The sequence below is a fragment of the Vanrija albida genome (assembly GCF_041260175.1).
Source record: "Vanrija albida strain AlHP1 chromosome Unknown contig_5, whole genome shotgun sequence".
In the NCBI taxonomy this organism is placed as follows: Eukaryota; Fungi; Basidiomycota; class Tremellomycetes; order Trichosporonales; family Trichosporonaceae; genus Vanrija; species Vanrija albida.
The window spans coordinates 1,973,119-1,995,147 of NW_027191424.1; the positions used below are offsets into that span (position 1 = coordinate 1,973,119).

At 65.0% G+C, this 22,029-nt stretch overlaps 10 protein-coding genes across 10 annotated transcripts; 6 read left to right on the forward strand and 4 right to left on the reverse strand.

The window, feature by feature from the left end:
• Positions 1-278: 278 nt before the first annotated feature.
• Positions 279-1,203, reverse strand: Q8F55_006924 (uncharacterized protein; the record flags this gene model as incomplete). The annotated part of the gene is made up of 3 exons (XM_069355364.1): positions 279-422; positions 458-678; positions 954-1,203. The coding sequence occupies 3 exons, from the start codon at positions 1,201-1,203 to the stop codon at positions 279-281; spliced, it is 615 nt and encodes a 204-aa protein (XP_069207435.1).
• Positions 1,204-2,046: 843 nt separating this feature from the next.
• On the forward strand, positions 2,047-5,222 carry Q8F55_006925 (uncharacterized protein; the record flags this gene model as incomplete). The annotated part of the gene is made up of 4 exons (XM_069355365.1): positions 2,047-2,082; positions 2,285-4,269; positions 4,313-4,581; positions 4,627-5,222. 4 exons carry the CDS (start codon positions 2,047-2,049, stop codon positions 5,220-5,222), a joined length of 2,886 nt encoding a protein of 961 aa, XP_069207436.1.
• A 456-nt stretch (positions 5,223-5,678) lies between these two features.
• On the forward strand, positions 5,679-7,972 carry HSE1 (ESCRT-0 subunit protein hse1; the record flags this gene model as incomplete). Its single annotated transcript, XM_069355366.1, has 7 exons — positions 5,679-5,718; positions 5,811-5,898; positions 6,018-6,093; positions 6,202-6,300; positions 6,337-6,463; positions 6,498-7,343; positions 7,389-7,972. 7 exons carry the CDS (start codon positions 5,679-5,681, stop codon positions 7,970-7,972), a joined length of 1,860 nt encoding a protein of 619 aa, XP_069207437.1.
• A 451-nt stretch (positions 7,973-8,423) lies between these two features.
• HAP5_1 (Transcriptional activator hap5) lies at positions 8,424-9,295 on the forward strand (the record flags this gene model as incomplete). The annotated part of the gene is made up of 2 exons (XM_069355367.1): positions 8,424-8,850; positions 8,913-9,295. 2 exons carry the CDS (start codon positions 8,424-8,426, stop codon positions 9,293-9,295), a joined length of 810 nt encoding a protein of 269 aa, XP_069207438.1.
• Positions 9,296-9,535: 240 nt separating this feature from the next.
• Positions 9,536-10,865, reverse strand: HAP5_2 (Transcriptional activator hap5; the record flags this gene model as incomplete). Its single annotated transcript, XM_069355368.1, has 5 exons — positions 9,536-9,802; positions 9,844-10,226; positions 10,260-10,550; positions 10,586-10,679; positions 10,728-10,865. The coding sequence occupies 5 exons, from the start codon at positions 10,863-10,865 to the stop codon at positions 9,536-9,538; spliced, it is 1,173 nt and encodes a 390-aa protein (XP_069207439.1).
• Positions 10,866-11,143: 278 nt separating this feature from the next.
• Positions 11,144-13,517, forward strand: ALG9 (mannosyltransferase; the record flags this gene model as incomplete). The annotated part of the gene is made up of 7 exons (XM_069355369.1): positions 11,144-11,304; positions 11,432-11,538; positions 11,575-11,729; positions 11,768-11,927; positions 11,965-12,257; positions 12,304-12,765; positions 12,804-13,517. 7 exons carry the CDS (start codon positions 11,144-11,146, stop codon positions 13,515-13,517), a joined length of 2,052 nt encoding a protein of 683 aa, XP_069207440.1.
• A 313-nt stretch (positions 13,518-13,830) lies between these two features.
• RPF2 (rRNA-binding ribosome biosynthesis protein rpf2) lies at positions 13,831-14,963 on the forward strand (the record flags this gene model as incomplete). The annotated part of the gene is made up of 2 exons (XM_069355370.1): positions 13,831-13,850; positions 14,003-14,963. The coding sequence occupies 2 exons, from the start codon at positions 13,831-13,833 to the stop codon at positions 14,961-14,963; spliced, it is 981 nt and encodes a 326-aa protein (XP_069207441.1).
• A 317-nt stretch (positions 14,964-15,280) lies between these two features.
• ATG8 (ubiquitin-like protein atg8) lies at positions 15,281-16,208 on the reverse strand (the record flags this gene model as incomplete). The annotated part of the gene is made up of 7 exons (XM_069355371.1): positions 15,281-15,348; positions 15,395-15,405; positions 15,452-15,553; positions 15,607-15,641; positions 15,727-15,795; positions 15,847-15,902; positions 16,172-16,208. 7 exons carry the CDS (start codon positions 16,206-16,208, stop codon positions 15,281-15,283), a joined length of 378 nt encoding a protein of 125 aa, XP_069207442.1.
• A 1,030-nt stretch (positions 16,209-17,238) lies between these two features.
• Positions 17,239-18,557, forward strand: Q8F55_006932 (uncharacterized protein; the record flags this gene model as incomplete). Its single annotated transcript, XM_069355372.1, has 4 exons — positions 17,239-17,291; positions 17,336-17,694; positions 17,739-17,961; positions 18,005-18,557. The coding sequence occupies 4 exons, from the start codon at positions 17,239-17,241 to the stop codon at positions 18,555-18,557; spliced, it is 1,188 nt and encodes a 395-aa protein (XP_069207443.1).
• Positions 18,558-18,758: 201 nt separating this feature from the next.
• Positions 18,759-19,494, reverse strand: Q8F55_006933 (uncharacterized protein; the record flags this gene model as incomplete). The annotated part of the gene is made up of 3 exons (XM_069355373.1): positions 18,759-18,889; positions 18,939-19,078; positions 19,220-19,494. The coding sequence occupies 3 exons, from the start codon at positions 19,492-19,494 to the stop codon at positions 18,759-18,761; spliced, it is 546 nt and encodes a 181-aa protein (XP_069207444.1).
• Positions 19,495-22,029: the final 2,535 nt, after the last annotated feature.

Below are 22,029 nucleotides of genomic sequence, written 5' to 3' on the forward strand. Positions count from 1 at the left end.
GCCTCCCAACGTGTTATACATTAGGCCATCCTGCACTATCTATCCTATCGCCCATTAATCCGCCATCCGCCCGCACAACACACTGCTCCACCCGACGCCAGGAGTCGAGGAAGAAGATGAAGAGGGAGAAGAGGAAGTGGAAGAGGAAGAAGAATAAGAAGAAGTCAAGAGAAGAATGAATCAGCGGCATAGATATGATAAGAAGTGGAATGATGGAATGAATCGGGTGCATACAACAGGGGGGGAGTGTCTATGTCAGGCTGCTGCTGTCTAGTCGTCTACCGCTGCTGGGACGTGGTGGTCTCGTCGTCACCACCGCCCGCGCCATCGCCCGCGCCCTCGCCCTCGTCGTACTCGTCGAAGAGCTGCTCCCGAGCGGCATGGTACACCTCCTTGAGCACCTCGAGGGCAGGGTGCACCTCCTGGGCATCAGCGACGCGCAGCGCAAGCGGCTTACGTCAAACGCGACGACGACGTCGCGGCCGCCGCGGCGCACGACGGCGAGGTAGAAGCGCACGTTGAAGCGCACGAGCCCCTCGTGGATGACGACCGTGTCGACGTCTGCGAGGGGCACGAAGCGGCGCGTCGTGGACAGCGGCAGCGGGGGGAGGAGGGGGAGGGAGAGGCCGCGCGTCGTGGCCAGCTGGAGGCCGAGGGCGGGGAGGGGCGTGAGGGATTCTGCGGCGCGAACGCGAGCGTCAGCGAGCGTGTGGGCGGGCGGGCGCGTCGGTCGCGAGGTGGAGGGCAGCCCAGTCGCGCTCGCACGACGCCGCGGCGAGCCGGCCCGCGTCGCAAACACCAGCGTCAGCCAGCTGTCGCGGTAGACGACCCGCGATCGGAGAGCCTGGCCAGCTCGTCGCTCGCTCAGTTGCAGGCGCCGGCCGGCGTCGCGCAGATCTGCACCCCGCCACTGGCGCCGGCGCCACGGCTGTTGTCTGCGCAGGGCTACTCACGATACAGCACGGACCGCGAGGCGGCGAGGAGGGCGAGTGCGGCCGCTGCCGCTGCGATGAAAGATTTTCGCTCTGTCGACCCCGGTGCGATCCAGAGCGCTGCGAGGAGAAGGAGGACGAGGACGAGGAGCGGGGTGACGGCGCTGCCGGGTCGAGCGCGCCGCGCGACGCGGTGCTCGACCACGCTGGCTGGCCCGACGCGCGCCGGCAGCGCCGTGTACTCTGGCCTGCTTGTGAGCCCCGCGCCCATGGTCGGTGAGATGAGGTTAGTGGTAGGTGGGTGCGATCGATCGGGCGGAGGACAAGTCGTCGCGACGGTGTATTGTGCCTGACGGCGAGCGTCAACAATGGTGTAGTGTGGACACTGAGCCGTGCGGTGGCGTCGGCGCACGGTGCGGCGCGGCGGCAGAGGGACGCTGGGGGTGGTCCGATTCGCCCCGTTTGGCTTGCGGCCACAGCCTGCCCAGTCACGCCGCATTCATTCCAGACTATGCGCTTGCCGCGATTATTTAGTTGCCTGGTGCGTGCGCTGCGCTGGGGGGAGATGCGATGAGGGACAAGCCAGACGAGATATCAAGACCCCGGGGGGGCTAGTGTCGCCGTTCGTCTTGTCGCTGCTCGACGACTTTTGCCAGTCAGTGTGAATTGCTGCGTTGCTTCAAACCATCCGCCACCCACTCGGCACCCACTACGCGCAGTGCACTCAGGCACACTGCACTCTCATCGCACCTGCAGTGTCCTCCGCATCATCCACCACGCCGCTTCAACGCCGAGTCCGAGGCCCGACCCGACGACACACGCCGCCCCACGACCCCCGCACCGACTGCAGTGGGCGTACTGTGGGTGAGACCGCGACTAGCTAGCAAGCGAGCGAGCCTGAGCGATACCCCTCCCTCCCCCACCCTCGACACCATCCGCCGCGCCGTCGGGTCATTCGCCGCACGCACGCCGCACGCACGCGACAGAGGATCCTGTATACGACAGCTACGACAGCGACTCCGCGACACCAAAAGATACCGGCGCCTCACGCCTCACGTCGGCAGCCCGACGACCACCCCAGAAACTCCCACCCCATCAATAACATCCGCCGCTCATGAACCCCAACGGCCAGCAGCAACAGCAGCACCAGGTGCGTAACCACAAGTGACAACCAAGCTCCGGCAGCAAGCGCGCGGCCCGTGCGCGCCAGGCCTCTGCCCCGTCATCCTCATGACCCAGTCACCTACACCTCGTCACCTCGTCACCTCCCCATCGCTCAGACCACAACCCCATCCCCTACCCCCACCCACATCCCCCCCATCCTCTCTCGGGTGACTGACTCCCTCTCCCAGGACATGCGCCGCCGCTCGTCAGCAAACAGCAACGGCAATCCCATGGCCGGGTCGAGCTCGCTGCAAGGCCAGCAACACCAGCAGTTTGCTCTTGGCGTCGGGCCCTCGCAGCAACAGCAGCAGCAGCAAGCCGCCTTCTTCAACATCCAGCGCGCCGGCTCGGGCGGCGACGCCAGCACGCTCGGCGTTCCCGGCCTCACCACCAACCCCATGACCCTCGCCGCGCTCTCGCAGCAAGAACTCGAGCGTCACCAGCGATCAGCAAACGGCCCAACACCAGAGGACCCATACTACAACGTCCGGTACCAGGCATTCCCAGTACCCGGCGGCCGCCCGCCCCGCAAGACACACGGCCCGCCAAACCTCGAGGTCGAGTCGTCAGCACACCCCATTGCCAGCCCCGCTAGCGGCATCACGCCCGGCACGATGGCGAGCTTGCAGGGGCTCTCGAGACCGACGACAGCCTCGGCGTCGGTCGACGACGACCCAGTAAAGCCGTTCCTCGACGGACTGGCCGCCGCAGCAGAGATCCCCAGACATCGAGAAATGTGGACAGACCTCATCCGCTTCAAGACGCGAAACCTCGAACTGCAGATTGCAGAGGCCAGAGCAAAGGAGCGCGTCGCAGAGCTCGAGCTGTTCCGTCTCAGGCAGGCGACAAAGGGCATCCCAGCGGCGACGGCACCCGTGACCACGCCCTCTCCGCACTTCAAGTCGAGCGCGAGCGACGCTGGCCTCAAACCCCAGCCGGGAGTCACGGCAGGCAGCCATGCCGCGACCTCACCAAACGCGCAGAACACGGGACCCACCCTCGCCCAGCCCGACATCTCGACCTTTCCATTCGTCATGCACGCCCGCTCGCCAGTCATCGAGACGGCGGCAATGGGCGACACCATGGTCCCGCCTATCAGCAACCTGCCTGGAGCCCTCGCCGCCTCTTCCCAGCCGGCCCAAACCCAGTTCCAGCAGACTCAGGCTCAGGTCGCGCCGGCGCCGACAGCCATCCCGCCCAGCCTGATGCAGCCCATGACACCGTTCGACCTCGAGGCCATCCTCACCGACGGCAACCTCGACAACCTCTTCTCGTGGCTGCCGGACAACGACCATGGATTGCAGCAGCCGCAGACGGCCGCTCCCTCGGACCTCGTGATCAATGGTGTCGACTCGTCACTCCTCGGCATGATGCCCGGCACGGCGACCAGCGGATATGGTACAGATTCCGTGGGCGTTCCCGCCACCCCAGCGTCCCCAGTCGTCAAACGTCCGCTCTCACCCGACGAGAGCGAGCACTCGCCGCCCCATCAGCCACCCAACAAGCGTGGCAAGCCCCGCGGGGAAAAGAAGATGGTCATCGAGCGGCATGCGGCTTGTCTGTCGTGTGGCAAGAACGTGGCCCGTGCCCTTATCCGTGCCCCAAAGAGCTCGATCCCCTCGCCCATTTCAGTCGAGTTCCGGTGCCCCGACTGCACTGGTGTCCACCAGCCACCAACGGTCGAGCCCCACAACAGCGCCGGTTCCGGGGCGTCACTCGGCAGCACGGAAACCCGCAAGCGTATGCGCGCAGCAATGGAGGACGACGATCTCTTGCTCGACGACCCTGCCGCGCGCCGCTGCTTCTGCGACGTGTGCCAGCGCGTCGTTGCCACTGGCCAGGTCGTCGGTGATGCCGAGCGCATGCCCCTGGGTCACATGACGGAAATCGTGTGCACCAACTGCGATGCCAAATACCAGCGGTGTACCGACTGCGGTGGCGGTGGCGGCCCCCGTGTCGGCATTGGCAAGTGGCGACTCAAGCAGGTCTTCCAACCCGGCCGCAAGACGTGCAGCCTGTCCCACAGTCGACTGGGCGATCGCCCACGAGAAATCGGCGTTCACGTCACGCCTACCGACTTTACGCCCGAGCAGCTCAAGGAGGTCATCTCGCGCTGCAAGACTCTGTGGAGCGAGAAGACGCTCAGCCGTCTGGCCGTTCCCGAAATGCTAGAGTACGTGCAGGTTGGGCAGTGTGTGCACAGCTGACACTCGTAGAATCGATCTCCCGCCGCATGTCATCAACCCGCTCCGCAACTTCCAGGACGTGGATGATATCGTGACCCGGTGCTGGCCGTCGCGTGAAGCCATGATTCGCGCCGAAGGCATCGATGGCAACCGTTTCAAAAGACTGCTGGGCCTAACATGGGCCCATTCGCGCCCTCGCCGCAGTGTGCGCACCGTCGACCTCGAAGAAGAGTATGCTCGTACAGCCGAGCAGGACGACAATGATGACATGAGCACCGTCCTCGCCAATGTCAAGCGAAGTGAGTACCTGAAATACTTCCGTCAAGCTGCATCTGACGACACAGCGAACGTCGTTATCCCCCCAGGATCAGAGCTTATTGGCATGTGGGGCGGCGAATGGGACATGCAGCACGGCTCGCTTCTCGTCTCGACCTTTATTCCCTTCGAGGGCACCGATGGCGAAGACAGCACCGCCTTGTCTGTCGGTGAACTCATCACAAAGGTCCAGACCCTCCTTCAGACCATGAACGCCGAGCGCAAGGCTGAAGGTCTGCGACTCGGCCGCGAGCCTCAGCTCGTCCGCCAGTGCGAGCATCTCTGGGTTGTCTCTGGAGGCAGCATGCCGCTCATCCGCGAGCGCATGGCGGACATCCTCGTTCGCAAGCGCTCGTTTGTGCACGTGGAGGAGTACCTCACGCGCCATCCCGATTTCCTGCACGCCCTCAAGGCACGTCCGGTTGGCTTGCATCCAGATCTGCATCGTCCCCTGCCGCACCAGGTGCAAGATGACCCCGACTACCAGCCGCCGCAGCCGCTGGTCCTTGTCCGCTGGCTGGGCAAGGACTTTGATGCGCAGCGCATCCTCGAGATCAAGCAGATGGAGTTTGGCGGTGGCAAGCACAAGGCCAAGCTCAAGCGGATGCCCAAGAGCAAGGTGTAGGATTCAGAAGTATATGTAGTATAATAAGGGCGCATATTGGTATATGCATTGGGTCTGCTGGGCGGGGTCGAGACCACGCAATGCAATGCAGTGAAGTGGGAAGTGGGGTGATACGCGCGTCGTTTGGTGGTTGCAGTGCCACAGTCGTACCAAACGATGACGGAAGCAACCCCTGCGTGTCGCCGCCGCACGTCACCGCCGTGCCGCCCGCCGCCCAGCTACCCACCCAGGCCGCTGACGCCTCGGCCTCTCCCTCTTTCTCTCTGTCCAACGCTCTCACGACTCCCCTCTCCACATCTCGTCCAACACACCCATCTCGGCTCGGACGACGACAGCGGCAGCGACCACGACCACGGCACCAACACACACACTGACAGACGATACGACACGGCACGGTAGACTAGACTAGACTCGCACTCACTGGCCAACGCACACCTCGCGCGACAGGACGACACCATGTTCTCCTCGACAGCCAACCCGTACGACGAGATCGTCAGTGAGTGCGCTGCGAGGCGGGCCGCGCTGTGCCATGGAGCCCGGCATCTCTCCCCCACCCGCCCTGGTACCCCGCTAACCCCCACCCCCCAGCCAAGGCCACGGACGAGAACCTCGCGTCCGAGGACTGGGACATCAACCTCCAGGTCTGCGACAAGGTCACGGAGGAGGGCACGGCTGGGTGAGTACCGCGTGCTGGCGGGCGATTGCGGGCCGGGCCCGCCGGATCAGCGGCTGTGCGATGGCAGGACAGCCTGGCCCAAGCCTACCCTTCGCTGCCGCTAACCACCCACTCCGCAGCGCCCGAAACGCGATTGCTGCGCTTACGAGGCGGCTCACACACCGCAATCCCAATGTCCAGATCTATGCTCTCGAGGTGAGCGGCCGCATGACGGATGGCGAGCGGCGCCGACACGTGGCGGATGGTCCCCGTGCTCGCTCGCCGCTGTCGCACCACCCCTGGACTTGGCTGACGCAGACGCAGCTCACCAACACACTCGCGCAGAACTGCGGCAAGCCGCTACTCGAGGAGATGAGCTCGCGCACGTGGACTGGCGGGCTCTCGCGGCTTGTCAACGACCGAGTGGGTGGCCGGGGGAGAATTGTGCTAACCCGCCAGATGACTGTGCAGCCCGTGCAGCGCAAGGCGCTCAAGTACATCAAGGAGTGGGCCAAGCAGTTTGAGGAGAGCGGCGACCCCAACCTCGGCCTCATGGGCGAGCTGTACGACCAGCTGCGGGCGAACAGTGGGTGCGGAGCAGGGGATATGGCTGACCCCAGACTTTACGTTTGACGAAGCCGAGCCGGTGCCCGAGAACGCCGACGAGGTCCGCCGCCGTCGCGAGGAGGAGGAGCTTGCCCGTGTTATCGAGCTGTCCAAGCAGGAAGTCCGCGGTGCAGCTGGAAGGCCGTACCAGCCCTCGCAGCCTGGCGTTGGTTCGTCGGCCGGTGCTGCCGCCGCCGCGCCAGAGCCTGCGCCGCAGCAGCAGTGGGGTGCGCCGGCTCCCGCCGCTGCCGCGCACTCGCCATCACAGGTCAACTCGTACCCGCAGCAGCAGCCGGCCGCCAATCCTTATGCGGCGCCAGTTGCCGCCGCCGCCCCCGTTCCAGAGGCCGAGCCTGAGGGCCCAGTCGACATCAACACGGCGACCCGCGTGCGCGCGCTCTACACCTTTACGTCCGAGGAGGTCGGCGAGCTCAACTTTGAGCGCGGCGACATCATCAAGGTGCTCGACAGAGGGTTCAAGGAGTGGTGGCGTGGCGCGTCCAACGGCAAGATTGGCATCTTCCCCGTCACTTACGTCGAGGCGCTGCCAGAACCGTCGTCACGCGAGCTGCAGGAGGAGGCGCAGCAGGAGGCCCGTGTGTTCGCCTCGCTCGGCCTCGTCGATCAGCTTCTCCAGACGCTCAAGGGTATTGACACGACGCGCGGCGACCGGCTCGAGGATCGGCCCGAAGTCGAGGAGATGTACCAGGCCAGCGTGGACCTCCAGGGGCAGATCAATGCGCTCATCAAAAAGTACTCTGACCAGAAGGCCGAGCTCGAGCACATGAACGCCAACTTTATCCGTGCGATGAGGCAGTATGAGGAGCTCAAGGGTGTGCCTGCGGTCCCTGCTCAGGCCGGTGAGTGCGGTGCTGGGGTCGTCGAGTTTGGCTGACACATCGAAGCATACTATGGCCAGCAGCAGCAGCCCCACCCCGACCCGTACGCCCAGCAGCAGCAGCAGCAGCCCCCCGCCGACCCGTACTATGCTCAGCAGCAGGGCCAGTACCCCCAGCAGCAGCAGCCGTACGCGCCTCAGCCCGGCCAGCCCCCAGCACAGTCGCCCCCGGGCGAGGCGCCACCTGGCCAGCCGCAGCAGCCGCACCAGCACTACTACCAGCAGCACCACGGCAGCACAACTAGCCTGCAGCACAACCCCACTGGTGCGCCGGGCTTCCCGACTGAGCCGCAGCGCCAGAACACGCACCCCGGTGCCGCCGGCATTGGCGCCGGTGCGGACCCGGCTGCGGATCACGCGGCGGCCTGGGAGGCCTACTACCGCCAGCAGGGGCAGCAGCCGCCTGCCCAGCAGCAGGGCCAGCAGGGCCAGCAGCCGGCTGGCCAGGCGCCTCAACAATACCCCTTCCCGCAGCAGCAGCAGCAGCCGCCTGCGGGCGGGCAGGCTTACGGGCAGCCCGGATACCCCCAGCACGGAGTGGATGGCGTGGCGGCGGGTGTGGGGCGCCTGAGTGTGGGCGGGCAGCAGTAGTAATGAGCGTGGTGCTGCCGGATTGCCACGAGCCATGTATATGAGATGAATTTGACGATGAGTTGTGGGGGGGTAGTGTGCCTTGGATGCCGCATAAGCCTTGGCAGAGAGTAGAGTCGCGGGCAGTCCGGCCGACGACGTTGTCAGTGGTGTGTTGTTGCCTGCCGCGCCGCCGCCTGCAGCCGTCGCCGCCGAGCGTGCCCCCTGTTTCAATCGGGTTTTTTTAACCCACACACGACAACAATATCCAAGGTTGCGTGCGTCCATCCATCCATCCAGTTCAGCGAGTTCAGCCACGACACGCGCAGCGACCTTGCTGCTGGAGTATCGCGAAAAACGAGTGCCGCCGCGACCGCCGCCGCCCGCCCCGCCGCCCGCCCAGCTCCCTCCCGACCGCGTCGCCGCCGCGCCGCGCGCTCGCTCGCCGCCGCACCGTCGGCCGACGCCCACAATGAACACATACTACCTCTCCGAGGGGCTGTACCCGCAGTCGTTCAGCAACGGGACGTACAGCAGCCCGACGAGCAACACGTCGTCCCCCGCGACCGGGAGCGTGGGGATCATGCCCTCCGCCGTCGGGGGGGTCGGGTCAGCCGCGCTGGCCCAGCAGCACATGCTGCAGCACGTCCACGCGCAAGCACACGCCCAGGCGCAGGCCGCGGCCGCGGCGCAGGTGGCCGCACCCCCGCCCGCGCCGCTCACTGGCCCGCTCGTACACCCACACCAGGACCTCAACGACTTTCTCGAGAGCTTTTGGACGCGCCAGATGGACGGGGTCGAGCGCGAGACGCCAGACTTTAAGACGTACAACCTGCCCCTGGCGCGCATTAAGAAGGTGATGAAGAGCGATGAGGAGGTCAAGATGATCAGCGCCGAGGGTGAGTCGCGAGCGGAGCCGCAGGCTCGGCGCGCCGGGCACGAGGCAGCGCTAACCCCCCAGCCCCCATCATGTTCTCCAAGGCCTGCGAGATCTTCATCTCCGAGCTCACGTGCCGCGCCTGGCTCGTCGCAGAGGGGCACAAGCGGCGGACGCTGCAGAAGAGCGACGTGGCGGCGGCGATCGCCTTTTCCGACGTGTTCGACTTTCTCATCGACATCGTGCCCCGCGACGGCGAGGAGGCGGCGGCTGCGGCCCCCGCGGCGCCGGCAGAGGCCGCGGCAGAGGGCGAGGCCGCGCCCGCGGGCGACGAGTGGGCCGCCGACGCCGACGGGTATGCCGAGGACGCGGGCGCCGACGTGTACGACTACGACGACGGCGAGGCGCGCGACGGCGAGGCCCTGTACTCGGAGTATGTGCAGGGCGAGGGTGAGGCGTTTGGGTAGGCGGGGGCGTGGGGGTAAGCGTTGGGCGGGGGGGAGCGGGCGGGGGCGATCGAGCGAGGCGACACGACAGACCATGTAGACACCGCACATGCATCGGGGTCATATAGAGGATACGGGGGTTTCGTTGGTACTCGGCGGCGGCGACGGCGGCACCGCTCGCACACCCCGCACATACTCTCGCTCTCACACCTCGGACACCCCTACGGCCGTGACCGCCGCTGGCCCCGCCACTGCCCCCCGCTACCCCGCCAGCGCTCCCCCCGCCGCCTTCTCCACATTCTTCAGCAGCCGCGCGCGCTTCTGCGCCCGCGATAACCGTGGCTCCTCGTCAGCCCGCGCCCGCCGCCCCCGCGGTGCCTCGTCCTCGCTCTCGCTGTCCTCGCCCTCGAGCACAATGCTCGCTATGAACTCGGCAGCCGCTTGCTCGGAAAACTCGGCCTCGCGGCTGCCCCACCGCCACTCGATCTTGGGCGGCTGCCCTGGCCCAGCGTCGGCTGGCTTGACCACCTGAGGTGTGAGCACGTCCTGCGCCTCGAGGCCCGACCTACCTTCTCAAGGTAGTTCAACTTTGCCAGCAGGTCCAGGTACTTGTCCAGCGTGAGCGGCGGCTCCTTGCTGTCGTCCGAGCCGTACGGCAGCACCGTATCGCGCGTCAGGTTGAGCCGGCGCAGGTACGAGTGCAGCGTGTCGTCGTCCATGATCCGGTTGCGGCACAGGATGAGCGCGAGGATCACCGTCCGGACACCGAGCAGCCCGACGTGCCCCACACCCGTGCCGTCACCCTTCTCCCATTGCAGCAGCGCGCCAGAGTCACCCTGCAGCTCGTTCGTGTACTCGTCCACCTCGTCCGGCAGCGGCAGTGGCGCGGGGTCCGCCATGGCCGCGATGAGCTCGCCGGGGAGGATCGACCGCAGAATCCACGCGTTTGTCCCTGCCGTCAGCCACGTCGCTGGACACAACTCACGCTGCTTCTTGCCCTGCGCCTGCGTCTGCGTGCCTTCCTCGAGCTCGTCATCCTCGTCCTCGCCACGCGCCGGCCCCTTGCCCTTGCGCTGCGACCGCCCCTGTGTCTGCGCCTGTGTCTGCGCCTGTGTCTGCGCCTGTGTCTGCGCCTGGGTCTGCGCCGGCCCCTCCCCCACATCGTCGCCCTTGCGCTTCGGTCGCAGCTCGACGAGCTCCATGCCGAAGGTTGTGCGGAGGAGCGTCTGGGCCTCCAGCAGCGCGGACTGGAACGCGCGCGCGTTGTTGGGCATCACTGGGCGTCAGTTTGCGTGAACCAGCTGGGCTTACCCGTCTTCACGATGTGGTCGCGGCGGAGCGGCTGGCGGCGGTACTCTGAGAAGAGCGCGAGACGGACAATCTGCGCGCCCAGCACCTTGTGATCCTGCCCCGTGTCAGCCGGCGCTCAGTCAACAGGCGTTCAGCTGCTCACCTTCGACCCTCCGGCGTTCCCTCCGGCCTGTCCGCGGCCGTCATCTTCCTCGTCCGAGCTCTCCGTTCCTTGCCGGTGTTGAGACGTGCGTCGGCGCTGCGACTGCGACTGCGAAGGCTCTCCTCGTCGAGGGGGCATTTTGAAGAATAGAAGGGTTGAGTGTGTTGTTGCAAAGTCGACCTCGTGTCATTCAACGGCGGCTTGTGTCTGGCAACAACAAACGCCCAAAGGAACGCGTCTAATACGCGCTTGTTGGTTAGGTAATCCCACGTGGCTTCCCTCCACAAATCACCCACGACGTCGTTTGCGGCCTCGACCACTGACGTCGCCGAAACTTCTGGGGACCGTAACCCCATCGCACCTTGCACCCTCCCTCATCCCATTGCTCACTGCTCGACACGCTCGACACGCTTGCGATGGCTCTCCCGGGCACAGAGACGATCCGCTTCCGCCGCCCGACGGCCGGGCCCAACGCCGTCGCGCAGAAGGAGGAGCCTAAGAAGGACCAGTTTGGCGACCTCGCGCCGACTGGCTGGAAGAGGAGGCACCAGGGCCTGCTGCAGGACCAGGTCGGCCGGTGAGTGCTGCGGTTCCCGTGGCGAGCGGCTGGTGGCGAGCAAGTGTAGCTGGGTCTTGCTCTATGCCGTCTTCGACCTCGGCCCCGCGCCCGTCCCCCGCCACGTTTGTTTGCTGACTACTCGTAGCCAGCAGCGCGGTCCGACGGTCCCCTCGCTGTCGTTTGCGGTCCGCATCCTCCTCCTCATGAGGACGGCCGGGGCCATGTACTCTGCCATTGCGGACTGCGACGAGGGTAAGTGCAACTCTTGAGAACACTATCTCACCCCAGTGTTCAACTTCTTCGAGCCCCTGCACTACTTTGTCCACAACGCAGGCTTCCAGACCTGGGAGCTGTCGCCCGAGTTCGCGGTGCGCAGCTGGGCCTACCTTCTTTTCCACTGGCCTCTGGCCAGCTTTGGTCCCTGGCTCCTCGGTCTCGGCAAGGTGAGTAGAGGCGGTATGTGACAACGCTGACCCCTCAGCGTCAGCAGTTCTTTGCCCTCCGCATCTTCCTCGGCGCGATTAGCTCGTACGTCGAGGCCAGGTTCTACCGCGCTGTGGTCGACGCTGTCAACGAGCGCGTCGGCCGCTACGTTCTCTTCGCGCTGCTCTTCAGCGCTGGCATGTGGACCGCCAGTGTTGGTGAGTGTTGAGCGTAGGAAGAACACTTACACCGCAGCCTTCCTCCCCTCGTCGTTTGCCATGTACGCCACCGCGTTGGCCGCGTCCGAGTGGTTCCACCCCGCCACCTCGACCCGTATTGGCGTGAACCGTGCGTTCCGTGCGACCCTCTTCACTGCCATCGGTGCCATCGTCGGCTGGCCGTTTGCTGCTGCCCTCGGCGTCCCCTTCATCTTCGAGTACCTCTTCCTTCCCGCCGGCGAGACTGTCCTCCCCAAGGACCGCCTTGCCTGGGGAAACAAGCGCCTCACCACCCTCATTGGCGCCGTTGTTTTGTCTGCGGCTGTGGCGGTGAGTCACTCTACCCTTAGTGTACGGCTGCTGACCCTCGATACAGATCCCAGTGGTCCTCGTCGACTCGTGGGCTTATGGCAAGCTCACCTTCCCGACGCTCAACATTGTCTTCTACAACCTGTTCTCGAGCAACGGCCCCGACCTGTACGGCACCGAGCCCGCTTCGTACTACTTCCTCAACCTCTTCCTCAACTTCAACTTCCTCGCTGCCTTCGCTCTCATCTCGCTCCCTGCCCTGGCTGTCACCTACAAGTTTGACTTCCGCCGCCTCGGCAAGACGCAGCTCAAGCCCAAGGAGGGCGAGACGAGCCCGTACACGCTCCTCGCCGTCCGCCTGGCCCCCTTCTACCTCTGGCTCGGCATCCTCACGCTCCAGGGCCACAAGGAGGAGCGCTTCATGTACCCGGCGTACCCGCTCCTTGTCTTCAACGCCGCGGTCACCGTCTTCCTTGTCAAGGGATGGCTGGAGACGGCCTTTATTAAGATCACGAGCTCGCCTTACAGGGTGGGTTATCGCACCCGCGAATGTTGCTAACCCATCAGGCTTCCCAGACCAGCTTCTTCTCCTGGTTCTCCTTCTTGGCCATCATCATCCCCTCGCTCCTGTCGATCGGACGCATCATCGCTTTGTTCCAGTTCTACCACGCGCCGTTTGACGTTGCCGCCCACTTCCAGTACACTACTGTGCCGAACATTCTCTCGGGTATGGGCTACATGCCCATTCCTCCTCCCCCGGGTGTCACGCCCAGGGCGGACCACGTTCACGAGTGGGACTTTGCACCACTTGCCGAACTCAAGACGCCGGTCACCCTCTGCTTTGGCTCCGAGTGGCACCGCTTCCCCTCGAGCTACCTGTTCCCCGAGCATGTCGAGCTTCGCTGGGTCAAGAGCGAGTTTGACGGCATGATGCCCCGTCCTTGGGACCCGAGCGAGGCTGATGGATACTGGCGCCGCGCCGAGACGCGCGTCACGCACCTGGGCCGCTTCAACGGTGAAAACAAGGCCTCGGCCGTGCCCGGTACCTACGTCCCCATTGAGCAGTGCACGCACCTCGTGACCCTTTCGCTCCCGTCGAGGAAGCCCACTGCGCTCGAGCCCGACTACAGCGAGGACGACGAGCACTGGGACCGCGAGTTCTGCACCACGTTCCTGGATGGTGCGAGCTCCAAGTGGTGGTCGCGCCTTATCTGGCTCCCTGCGCGTCTGCTTGACGGCGGGCGTGTGTACGGCGACTACTGTCTCCTGCGCCGCAAGTAGCGTGAGCTCTGCGTCACCCAAGAATAAGAACTAGGCCCTCTGCCATAGTGTCTTGTGTTAGAGACACGTTTGATAGAGTGCACCACATCGCACACCGCATCACTGCATCCAATGCATCGTCTTGAACCTGAAGTCGCTCGCCGAGGAGGTTGACGGACGCGGAGACCCCACACGGCAAGGTGGCCACGGGATCAAAATTACAGAGATTTTTGCGGAAGTCGGTTGCGAGTTTGTGTTGCAGCACTGCAGTGACATCTGAGCGACGAGCAACAGCAGTCTAGACTCAACCACCACATCAAGCATCACCACCAACATGTCGATGCTCAGGACTGTGTAAGTGGGGGTGGGGGCGTAATGCCCACGGCATGTGGTTCACAGCGCTGACGACGAACTCCCTCTCCGCCGACCTCCCAACTACCCTCCTGCCCTCTGCCCGCACCGCCAACCTACCGACCCCCCTCACTGCCCCCATGCCCACACCACAGCAAGCCAAAGAACGCGCGGGTCAAGCGCGCGCTCGAGGAGCGCGAGGCCAAGCTTGTCGAGAACGAGAAGACGGCCATCTTTGTGCGCGGCGCCAACACGAGCGAGCGGGTCCGCGACGCCATGAAGGACCTGTACAGCCTCAAGCGGCCGCACGCCGTCAACTTTAGCAAGAAGAATGCGATCCACCCGTTCGAGGACGCGTCGTCGCTCGAGTTTTTCGGGGCCAAGAACGACGCGTCCCTCTTCGTCACGGGCCTGCACTCGAAGAAGCGGCCGCACGACCTCGTCCTCTCGCGCACCTTTGACGGCAAGGTGCTCGACCAGATCGAGCTCGGCATCGACGGCTTCCGCGCCATGGCTGATTTCGACACGCCCAAGGCGTCCGTCGGCACGCGCCCGCTCATGACGTTCCACTCGGACCTGTTTGACACGCACCCGGCCTACACGCAGCTCAAGTCGTACCTGCTCGACTTTTACAACGGGCACCACGAGACGGGCATCCCGCTCATGGACGTCGAGAGCGTCGTGAGCGTGACCGCTGGCCCGCTCACCGGCGAGCTTGACGCGCCGGGTACCCCCCTGCCCGCCGTCCACGTCCGCGTGTACACCATCAAGCTGCTCAGCTCGGGCTCGCGCATCCCCCGCGTCCAGCTCACCGAGATGGGGCCCTCGCTCGACCTGTCGATCCGCCGCGTGGCCGAGGCCGACGCCGACATGCTCAAGGCCGCCAACAAGCGCCCCAAGCTCGCAAAGAAGGACATGGACAGCGGACTCGGAAAGAAGCGCAAGAACATCGAGACCGACGACATGGGAGACAAGGTCGGACGCATCCACCTCGGAAAGCAGGACCTCTCAAAGCTCCAGAGCCGCAAGATGAAGAGTCTCAAGGTCGGCCGCAAGGTCCGCGCTGCAGAGGCTGCTGCCGGCGCAGACGGCGCCATGGACGAGGACGACGAGTAGAGTACCCGTGCCCTTCTAGACCAGTGTTGTACGATAAGAGTAGAGTCGTGTCCCGGCCCGCTGTTACGACAGCTTTCATGCACACATTGCTCGATACGGAAACCAACCCAGCCCCAGTCTCTCCCTCTCTCTTGTTACAAGCAGATATAATAAACCACGTCACACTGGAGCTTTGTATACCAAGGCCAGAGAATCACCCGTCATTCACGGCCGCAGTTGGCCAGTGCCGTGCGTGCACACTGTCAACGCTGGTCGGGGGGGACAAAGTCTTGAAGACGGGTACAGGTGGTCGCTTGTAGTGGTGTCGGGTTCCACAATTACTGGGGAATCTCCTCCCACTCCTCGCCGAACGTGTTCTCTGATGCGTACAAGATGTACAGGAAGCCTGCGGGCGTTAGTGGTGCGCGCCAAGGTCGTCGGGCAGTGCTAACCGTCTTCATCCCTGGTGGCGTCAGCGTGATTCGGCGCCAACTAGACGTCACACTCACTTGTGCTCCTCGTAGATGGCGCTCATCAGAGCAGCGGTTGGTGGGAGAATGTCGTCGACAAAGATGAAGATGGCCTTCTCGGGCGACAGCTTGATGCGCTTGCTGTTGGGGTTAGCTCGGGCGGGGCGTCGCGCGAGTGACTGTCGACAACTCACCGGATGACGTAGACGAACTGGCCGACCGTGAGGTCCTTCTCGTGTTAGCCGAGCACTCATTGTCGCGCGAGCGAGTAGTGTGGGGCAGACTCCACACAAACACGCTCGTCAGACACTTACAGCCGGCACCAGGTACTTCTTCTTGTCGATGGTGGGGATGTCGCTCTTCTCGACCTTCTCGCAGATCACCTGCAGTGGTCAGCGGGCTGTGTTCCTCGGACTCGATTCCAGCCCACTCACGGGAATTCGGTCAGAGTACTTCTGACGGATACGCTCGGCCTCGGCCTTGCGCTTGTCTGTGTTGGGCATTCATCAACAGCGCCAGGGTGGGGGTTCCACGGGATGGGGCGTAAGGGGCGGCGCCGGGCGGGGAGGGACGACGCAGCGCGGAGCAACGGATTGCACACACGGTTGCGAGCAGCGACGCGTATGGCGTAGCAGACGAGTGAGGCAGCGACAGCGTGGTGAAGCAGGACGAGCACCAGGTGGACAGTCGCGACGAAAGGGAGGGATCAAGTCAGCAAACATGCACCAGCGCACGCACACGTCATGGCTCGGCACATACCGAAGGGGTGCTCATCCTTAAACTTGGAGCGGACCATTGTGCGTTGGGCGATGGGGTGGTGTGGTGCTGCTGTGGGTGTGGTGTCGCGCAGAGATGCGTGGGTGGGTGTTGTTGCGGTGGCAAGAGGTGATGAAGCAACGGGTTGATGGTCGAGTTGGGGGGATGAGAGTGGGCGCGACGGGCGGCCAGCGGCGATGGCGGCGGCGGCGGGAGTAGATGTGTCCAATGCGTTGTTCCAAGTTCAGGCCCAGGGGTAGTCGTTCAGGACAGCAGTAACGGCGGCGGAGGTGGCGGGGAGGCGGCGTGTCAGCATGGACAGTGGGGTGGGTGGGTCGTGCGTGCGTGCGCGAGCTCACTTATATAGAGAAGACGAGGTATCTCTTGCAAAGCGTTGTTGAGGAGAGAGAGACGAGGAAGGAGGTGGTTGTTGAATTAGGGTGGTGATGCTGGTGGGTGACCCCGTGCGCTGATGCGAGCGAGCCGCCTCTGGCCCTCGACGCAGGCTGACCGCTGTTGTTATCGTCACCCCAGTGTTGGGTGGCAAATATACTCCCGCTCGACACACACCAACGCGCCCGCAACCGTCACTGGCGGCGCAGGTGGCGACATTTTGGTCCCGCGGGCAATGGTAGCACCGGCACAGGCAGCTCTCGAGTCAATCAATCGTCAAGTGCTGCTACACAGCGCAGCAGGGCGCGATGTAGACGTGTAGGGGCATGGTGGCACCGCAGGCGCGCAGTCATGTGCCCCGTTTCCTGGCTTGCGGATCCGACCAGGTCATGGGGAGGTGAGCCGGCGAGCCGTGGCGCGATAGGAGCTCACCGCCACCCCCGGTCTGGACGCGCCGCTGTCGGACTCGGGACCTCTTCATGTGCATTCCAGTGCAACTGTCTGCCGTGCTGCACTGTCGGTGCCGCAACACGCGTCGAGGTGCACTGCAGCATCGCAAGGTCGGTGGCACGACCATTTGGTTCCGCTACCACGTGGCTCGGGGACCCCGCATCGTCAATATTTCCACCAACAAGTACGAGTGCAGCGAACGACGAGCTTGCCTCAACAACATCGACATGGCGCTCCCAACAGTTAAAAAGGGCAAGAAGGCGGCCGCAGCGCCGGCCAGGTGAGTGGATAAGAGCGCGGTTGGGAGCTTTCTGACCCCCGCAGACCCGCCAAGCCGGCAGTAAAGGCTGCGAACAAGAAGGCGGCGAGCAAGCCTCCGTCCAAGCGCCCCGCGGACAGCAGTGACGACAGTGACGGAAGCGAGGACGAGGAGGACGACAAGGCGGCGATGCTGGCCGCGCTCGAGGCGCACGGGCGGGCGATGTTCGGCTTTGGCGTCGCGGCGCCGGCGGAGAGCAGCGCGCAGGCTAGCAAGCGGGCGCAGGAGAGCAGCGACGAGGGCAGCGACGGCGACGACGCCGCCGACTTTGACGAGGACGACGACGAGGTCGACGAGTTTGACGACGGGTGGGGCGCCGGCGACGACTTTGTCACGGACAGCGAGGACGAGTTTGCGCCGAGCTGTGAGTGCTGGCCAAATGGGCAGGGGTAGCACTGACGCCTGCAGCCAAGGCTCCTGCCGCACCAGCCCCGGCGCCCAAACGCGTCCCCGAAGTGGTGTTCGCGCCGACCGGCGGCTCCTCTTCAACCCTGATATCCAAGGCGGAGAAGCGCGCGTTCCTCAGCGGCAACAGCGCCAAGATGATGGGCCTCAAGGCCGAGGACGAGGGCTACGTCGGGCGCGGCAAGAAGCGTGCGCGGGAGGCGGACGACGAGGACATTGAGGACCAGTGAGTGGGGCCGGCGGCCACTAGCTACGAGCTCACACGCCAGGTCAAATCTCCGACTCGACAAGACGCTCCACGACATGCTGCTCAAGACGCTGCTCCCGACGGCGGCGGCGGACGACGCCTCGCGGCCGGTGGAGAAGCGCAACGCGCTCTCCGGGCGGCTGCTCGAGCTCGCGAGCTACAGCCTGCCCGGGGAAGGCAGCGCGCAGGCCAAGGCCGGCGGCATGTCGCAGCACCCCGCGGCCGTGCGCACCGGGCTGCTGCACGCGCAGGCGCGCCGCGCGGAGAAGGCGCGCGCCGAGGCCGAGGCGGCCGGCAGCTGGGTCAAGGGCGCGGGCGGGCTCGGCGACCTGGGCAAGCGCGGCGCTGGGGTGCGCAACGCGGGCGCCAAGCCCGAGACGCGTACGTGGGGCAAGGAGACGGGCAAGAAGAAGGGCATGGCGGGGAGCAAGAACGAGCGGTCCAAGGGATTGTCGATGGGCTTTGGGAAATACGAGCGCGGTGCGCTGCGCGTGAGCGAGGCGGACATTGCGCGGGTCAACAACCCGAAGAAGGCGGCGAAGAGGAAGGGCAAGGGGAAGATGAGCGGGTGGTAGCCGCCCGCCGCCCGAGCGCAGCGAGGGTGGCGGGGGCGGCGTATGTGGCATTGTACAGCGCATGGATGGTGTGGAGCAGGCGGGCGGAGGGGCAGTGAGCATCATGCCCGCCACGGCAAAACAGCATCCAACAACAACACGATACTCTATGCATACGGGCGACACGGGGACACGGGGACACGGCGGCACGGCTCCACGCGCCTACGCCAGCAGGTGCGGCACCGACGCCAGCGCGTCGACGATGAGCTGGTGGTCGTCGAGCTGGGGCAGGCCAGACACGACAATGGCGCCGATGGGGCCCGTGTCGTTGTTGGCGAGGTAGATGGGGAAGCCTGCGCCGTCAGCACTGCTCTAGCTCGCGCTGCGCGGTCGCCCACTCACCACCACCGTGGCACGCGTACTCGGGAAAGTGCAGCCCCTTGGCCTCGGGCGTGCGGCCCTGCGCGGCGAGCTCGCGGCCCTTGCGGAGCGAGCTGACGCCGAACCGGCGCACGACGTTGAGCTTGGCCGCTGCCCAGGCCCTGGGGGGTCAGCGTCGGGTTGTGCCGCAGGCTTGCCGCAGGCTTGCCGCATGCCATGGCAGCGCTGCCATGGCCGCGCTGCCCACAGCCTCGCCCCACGCCTCGCTGCTCGCGCAAGCGCTCGCAGCTCGCCAGACTCACCAGTTGTCCGGCCCCACGGCCGGCGGCGCGCCCACCGCCGCCGAGAACAGGCGGTGGCCGGTAAACAGCTCGATGGTGACGATGATGCCCTGCGCCTCGCTGCTGTTCTTGAGGAAGGCCTCGCGGATCGCCGTGCCGACCTCCCACGCGGCGGCGGCGCTGAACGCCGCAAAGCGCGCGCCCGCCTCCTGCTGCGCCGCGAGGTCGCGCACCGCCGCCGCGTCGGCCTCGCTCACGCCGTACGCTGTGACCTTGTTCAGTGCTCCGAGGGCCATGGTGGGTTGTGTGGTGGAGAGATGCTGCTGATGCATGCTTTTGCAGATGCCGCCGGTAGCCGTGTGGAGGTCGCTTGTGGGCGGAGGTGGGTCCGCTCCGGACCACTGTGCCCCGCTCGGCGCCGACGACGCCGCACGCTGGCGCCGCAGGCGGCTTACGATACTGCGAGCTGCGAGCTGGCCGCTGGCGAGCTGGCAGCTGGCTGCTGGTTGCACGTGCGATGCGATGCGGCAGTGATGGTGGCCAAGTCGCCGACCGAGCCGCCTGCCACCGTCACCCAACCTCACTCAGCTGCATCACTGCGCGCCAGGATGCAAGCTGTCGCGCAGTATGCACGCCGCACGCCGCACGCTGCCCGCCCAAGCAGATGCGACGCGCCTCTTGACTGAGCTAGCCCTTGCGCGCACTCTGCATTCCACCCAGCCCCAAATAGCCCTCGCCCGTAGCTCGCTCGTGCCCGCTGAAACGGGCCGGGAGGACGCGCGAGGCGCCACATGCCGTGTGTGCCGCGCCGTCGCTGCGTCGCTGTCAGTTGCTGCGAGGCGCACAAACACGCCTGTCGCTGCCAGTGCTGCTGTCGCTTTTGCGCCATGCACCAGTGGGTTATGGCTGATTCGGGACGGCGGCACGGCCACCTGCACGGCAACGTCGATGAGCTCATGTTTGAGCACCACTGCGCCGGCAGCCAGATGACGAGGGCTGTGCCTTGCTCCCTCCCCATGGTGTCATCTGCCATATGTCGGAAGCATTCAGCCCAAGGCGGCCCAAGGCGGAAACGCCGAGCGCAGACGACGCTGCATGGGGCAACCTGCTTGAAGCTTGTTTGTGTGGGCGAGGCGAAAGCACTACGCTGCCGCTGCCGCTACTGCAGCATGCACCGCAGGATGCTCTGCCCGCTCGTACCACTGCGCAATGGACGATCCGATGGTCAGCCAAGAGCGGCTCGCGGCGTAAACATGCCAAGTGGCCAAGCCGATTATTTTCGCGTCGAGGCTCTGCGCTGGAGCCAGCAGCGAGCAAATACGCCGCTGTTCATTGTAAGCAATTTTGCAGTAGTCGGCCGCCTCCCTCGTTACAGCAGCCAGTTTTGCCAGTTTCCCTATACGGTCAAGTAGTCATGGCCTCTGTCGTCTCTGCCCTCGTGCCTCTCTCTTGCCCAACCGACCCTTGAACCCAATGACGTTAGACACGGTCGGTCGGTGGCAACGGCCGCCGCTGCCCGCTCCCACTCTGCTGCGCAGTTCTAGTGTCTCATCGACGCTTATATGCATCTCGCAGCCGCAGCTCAAGCCGCAGCCGCAGCAGCCGCCTCGTTAATCGAGTCGCAGCTGTATGCATCGCTGCGTAGCGCCACGCCGCGGCTCCCCCAGGGCTCCTCTCAGCCAACCACATTGTGCCGGAACGCTCGCCGGCATGACAAACGGCTACTCGGCTGTTGGCGGCGCGCCAGCCAGCGCGCCATGGCGAGCAACATGACCGTCGTCGACCTCGCCGCCGTCGTCATCAGATGCAGATACCCACCACGGCCTTTATTTTAGCTCTCTGCTAGCTGGGTGCCAAGAGGGTGGGGAGAGGTGTCGCCCGTTGCCTCTGCCCTCGTACCTCTCTCTGCCTCAATGGCCTACGTGACTTTTGCTGTTGGACGGCAAGTGGCCAAGTGGCCCCGCCCGTAGCATGGTTTCGGATTTGCACCACAATCCCCCCGGCCCTGTTCAAGCAGGGAAGGGAAGGGAGCAAGGGTGCAGCAGGGAAGGTTGTAGTAGCAGGTGCCACCCTCGGCCCCACTGCCTCGCTCCCTCCCCCTCCCCCTCGCCCCTCCCCCGCTTGCCCTCCTCTCCCACCTTGCAGGGCCTGCGATCACTAAAACTCTACACTTTTGCTCAAACTCGGGCGCGCCCTGGAGCAGCTGAGAGCAGCTGAGCAGCTGAGCACCTGCTACTACGCTGCCGCTCTTCGGCACCCCTCTCCACCACCACCACCACCTCCTCCTCCCCACCCCCCTTTCTTCTCCTTGTGCGTAGCAGCAGCAACAGGGAGTTGAGACAAGACCGAGGGGGCGGCAACAGCAGTAAACCTTTGAGGGCCTACTATCACTAGCAGCAGCAAGTGAAGCCGACGTCCCCATCATTGCTACCACCAACATCTCATTGTTCTCGCTACCCACACCACGCAGTCCCAATCCCGGTATCAACCCACCTCCCCCCTACCTCCGTCTTTGTGTCTCTGGGACGCTGCGAACCAGTCTCAGACTACAACTCCCCTGCCCAGCAACCAAAAGCCGACGTCGTCGACGCTACAGTGACACGGCTAGGAACCACACCTGCCAGCTTGTGCATCCCTGTACCCACCCACCCCTGCCCACCCCACCCACCCCCCCCCCCCTCGTCACCAAAGGATCACCATTACCCCGCCCACCGCCGCCGCCGCAACGCCCCCTAAAACTCTCCCAGAGCCACCGACGACTTGTCGCGCAGCTTAATTGCTCCTCGTCCTTCCTTTCATTATCCTCATCACCATCACCACCATCACAATGC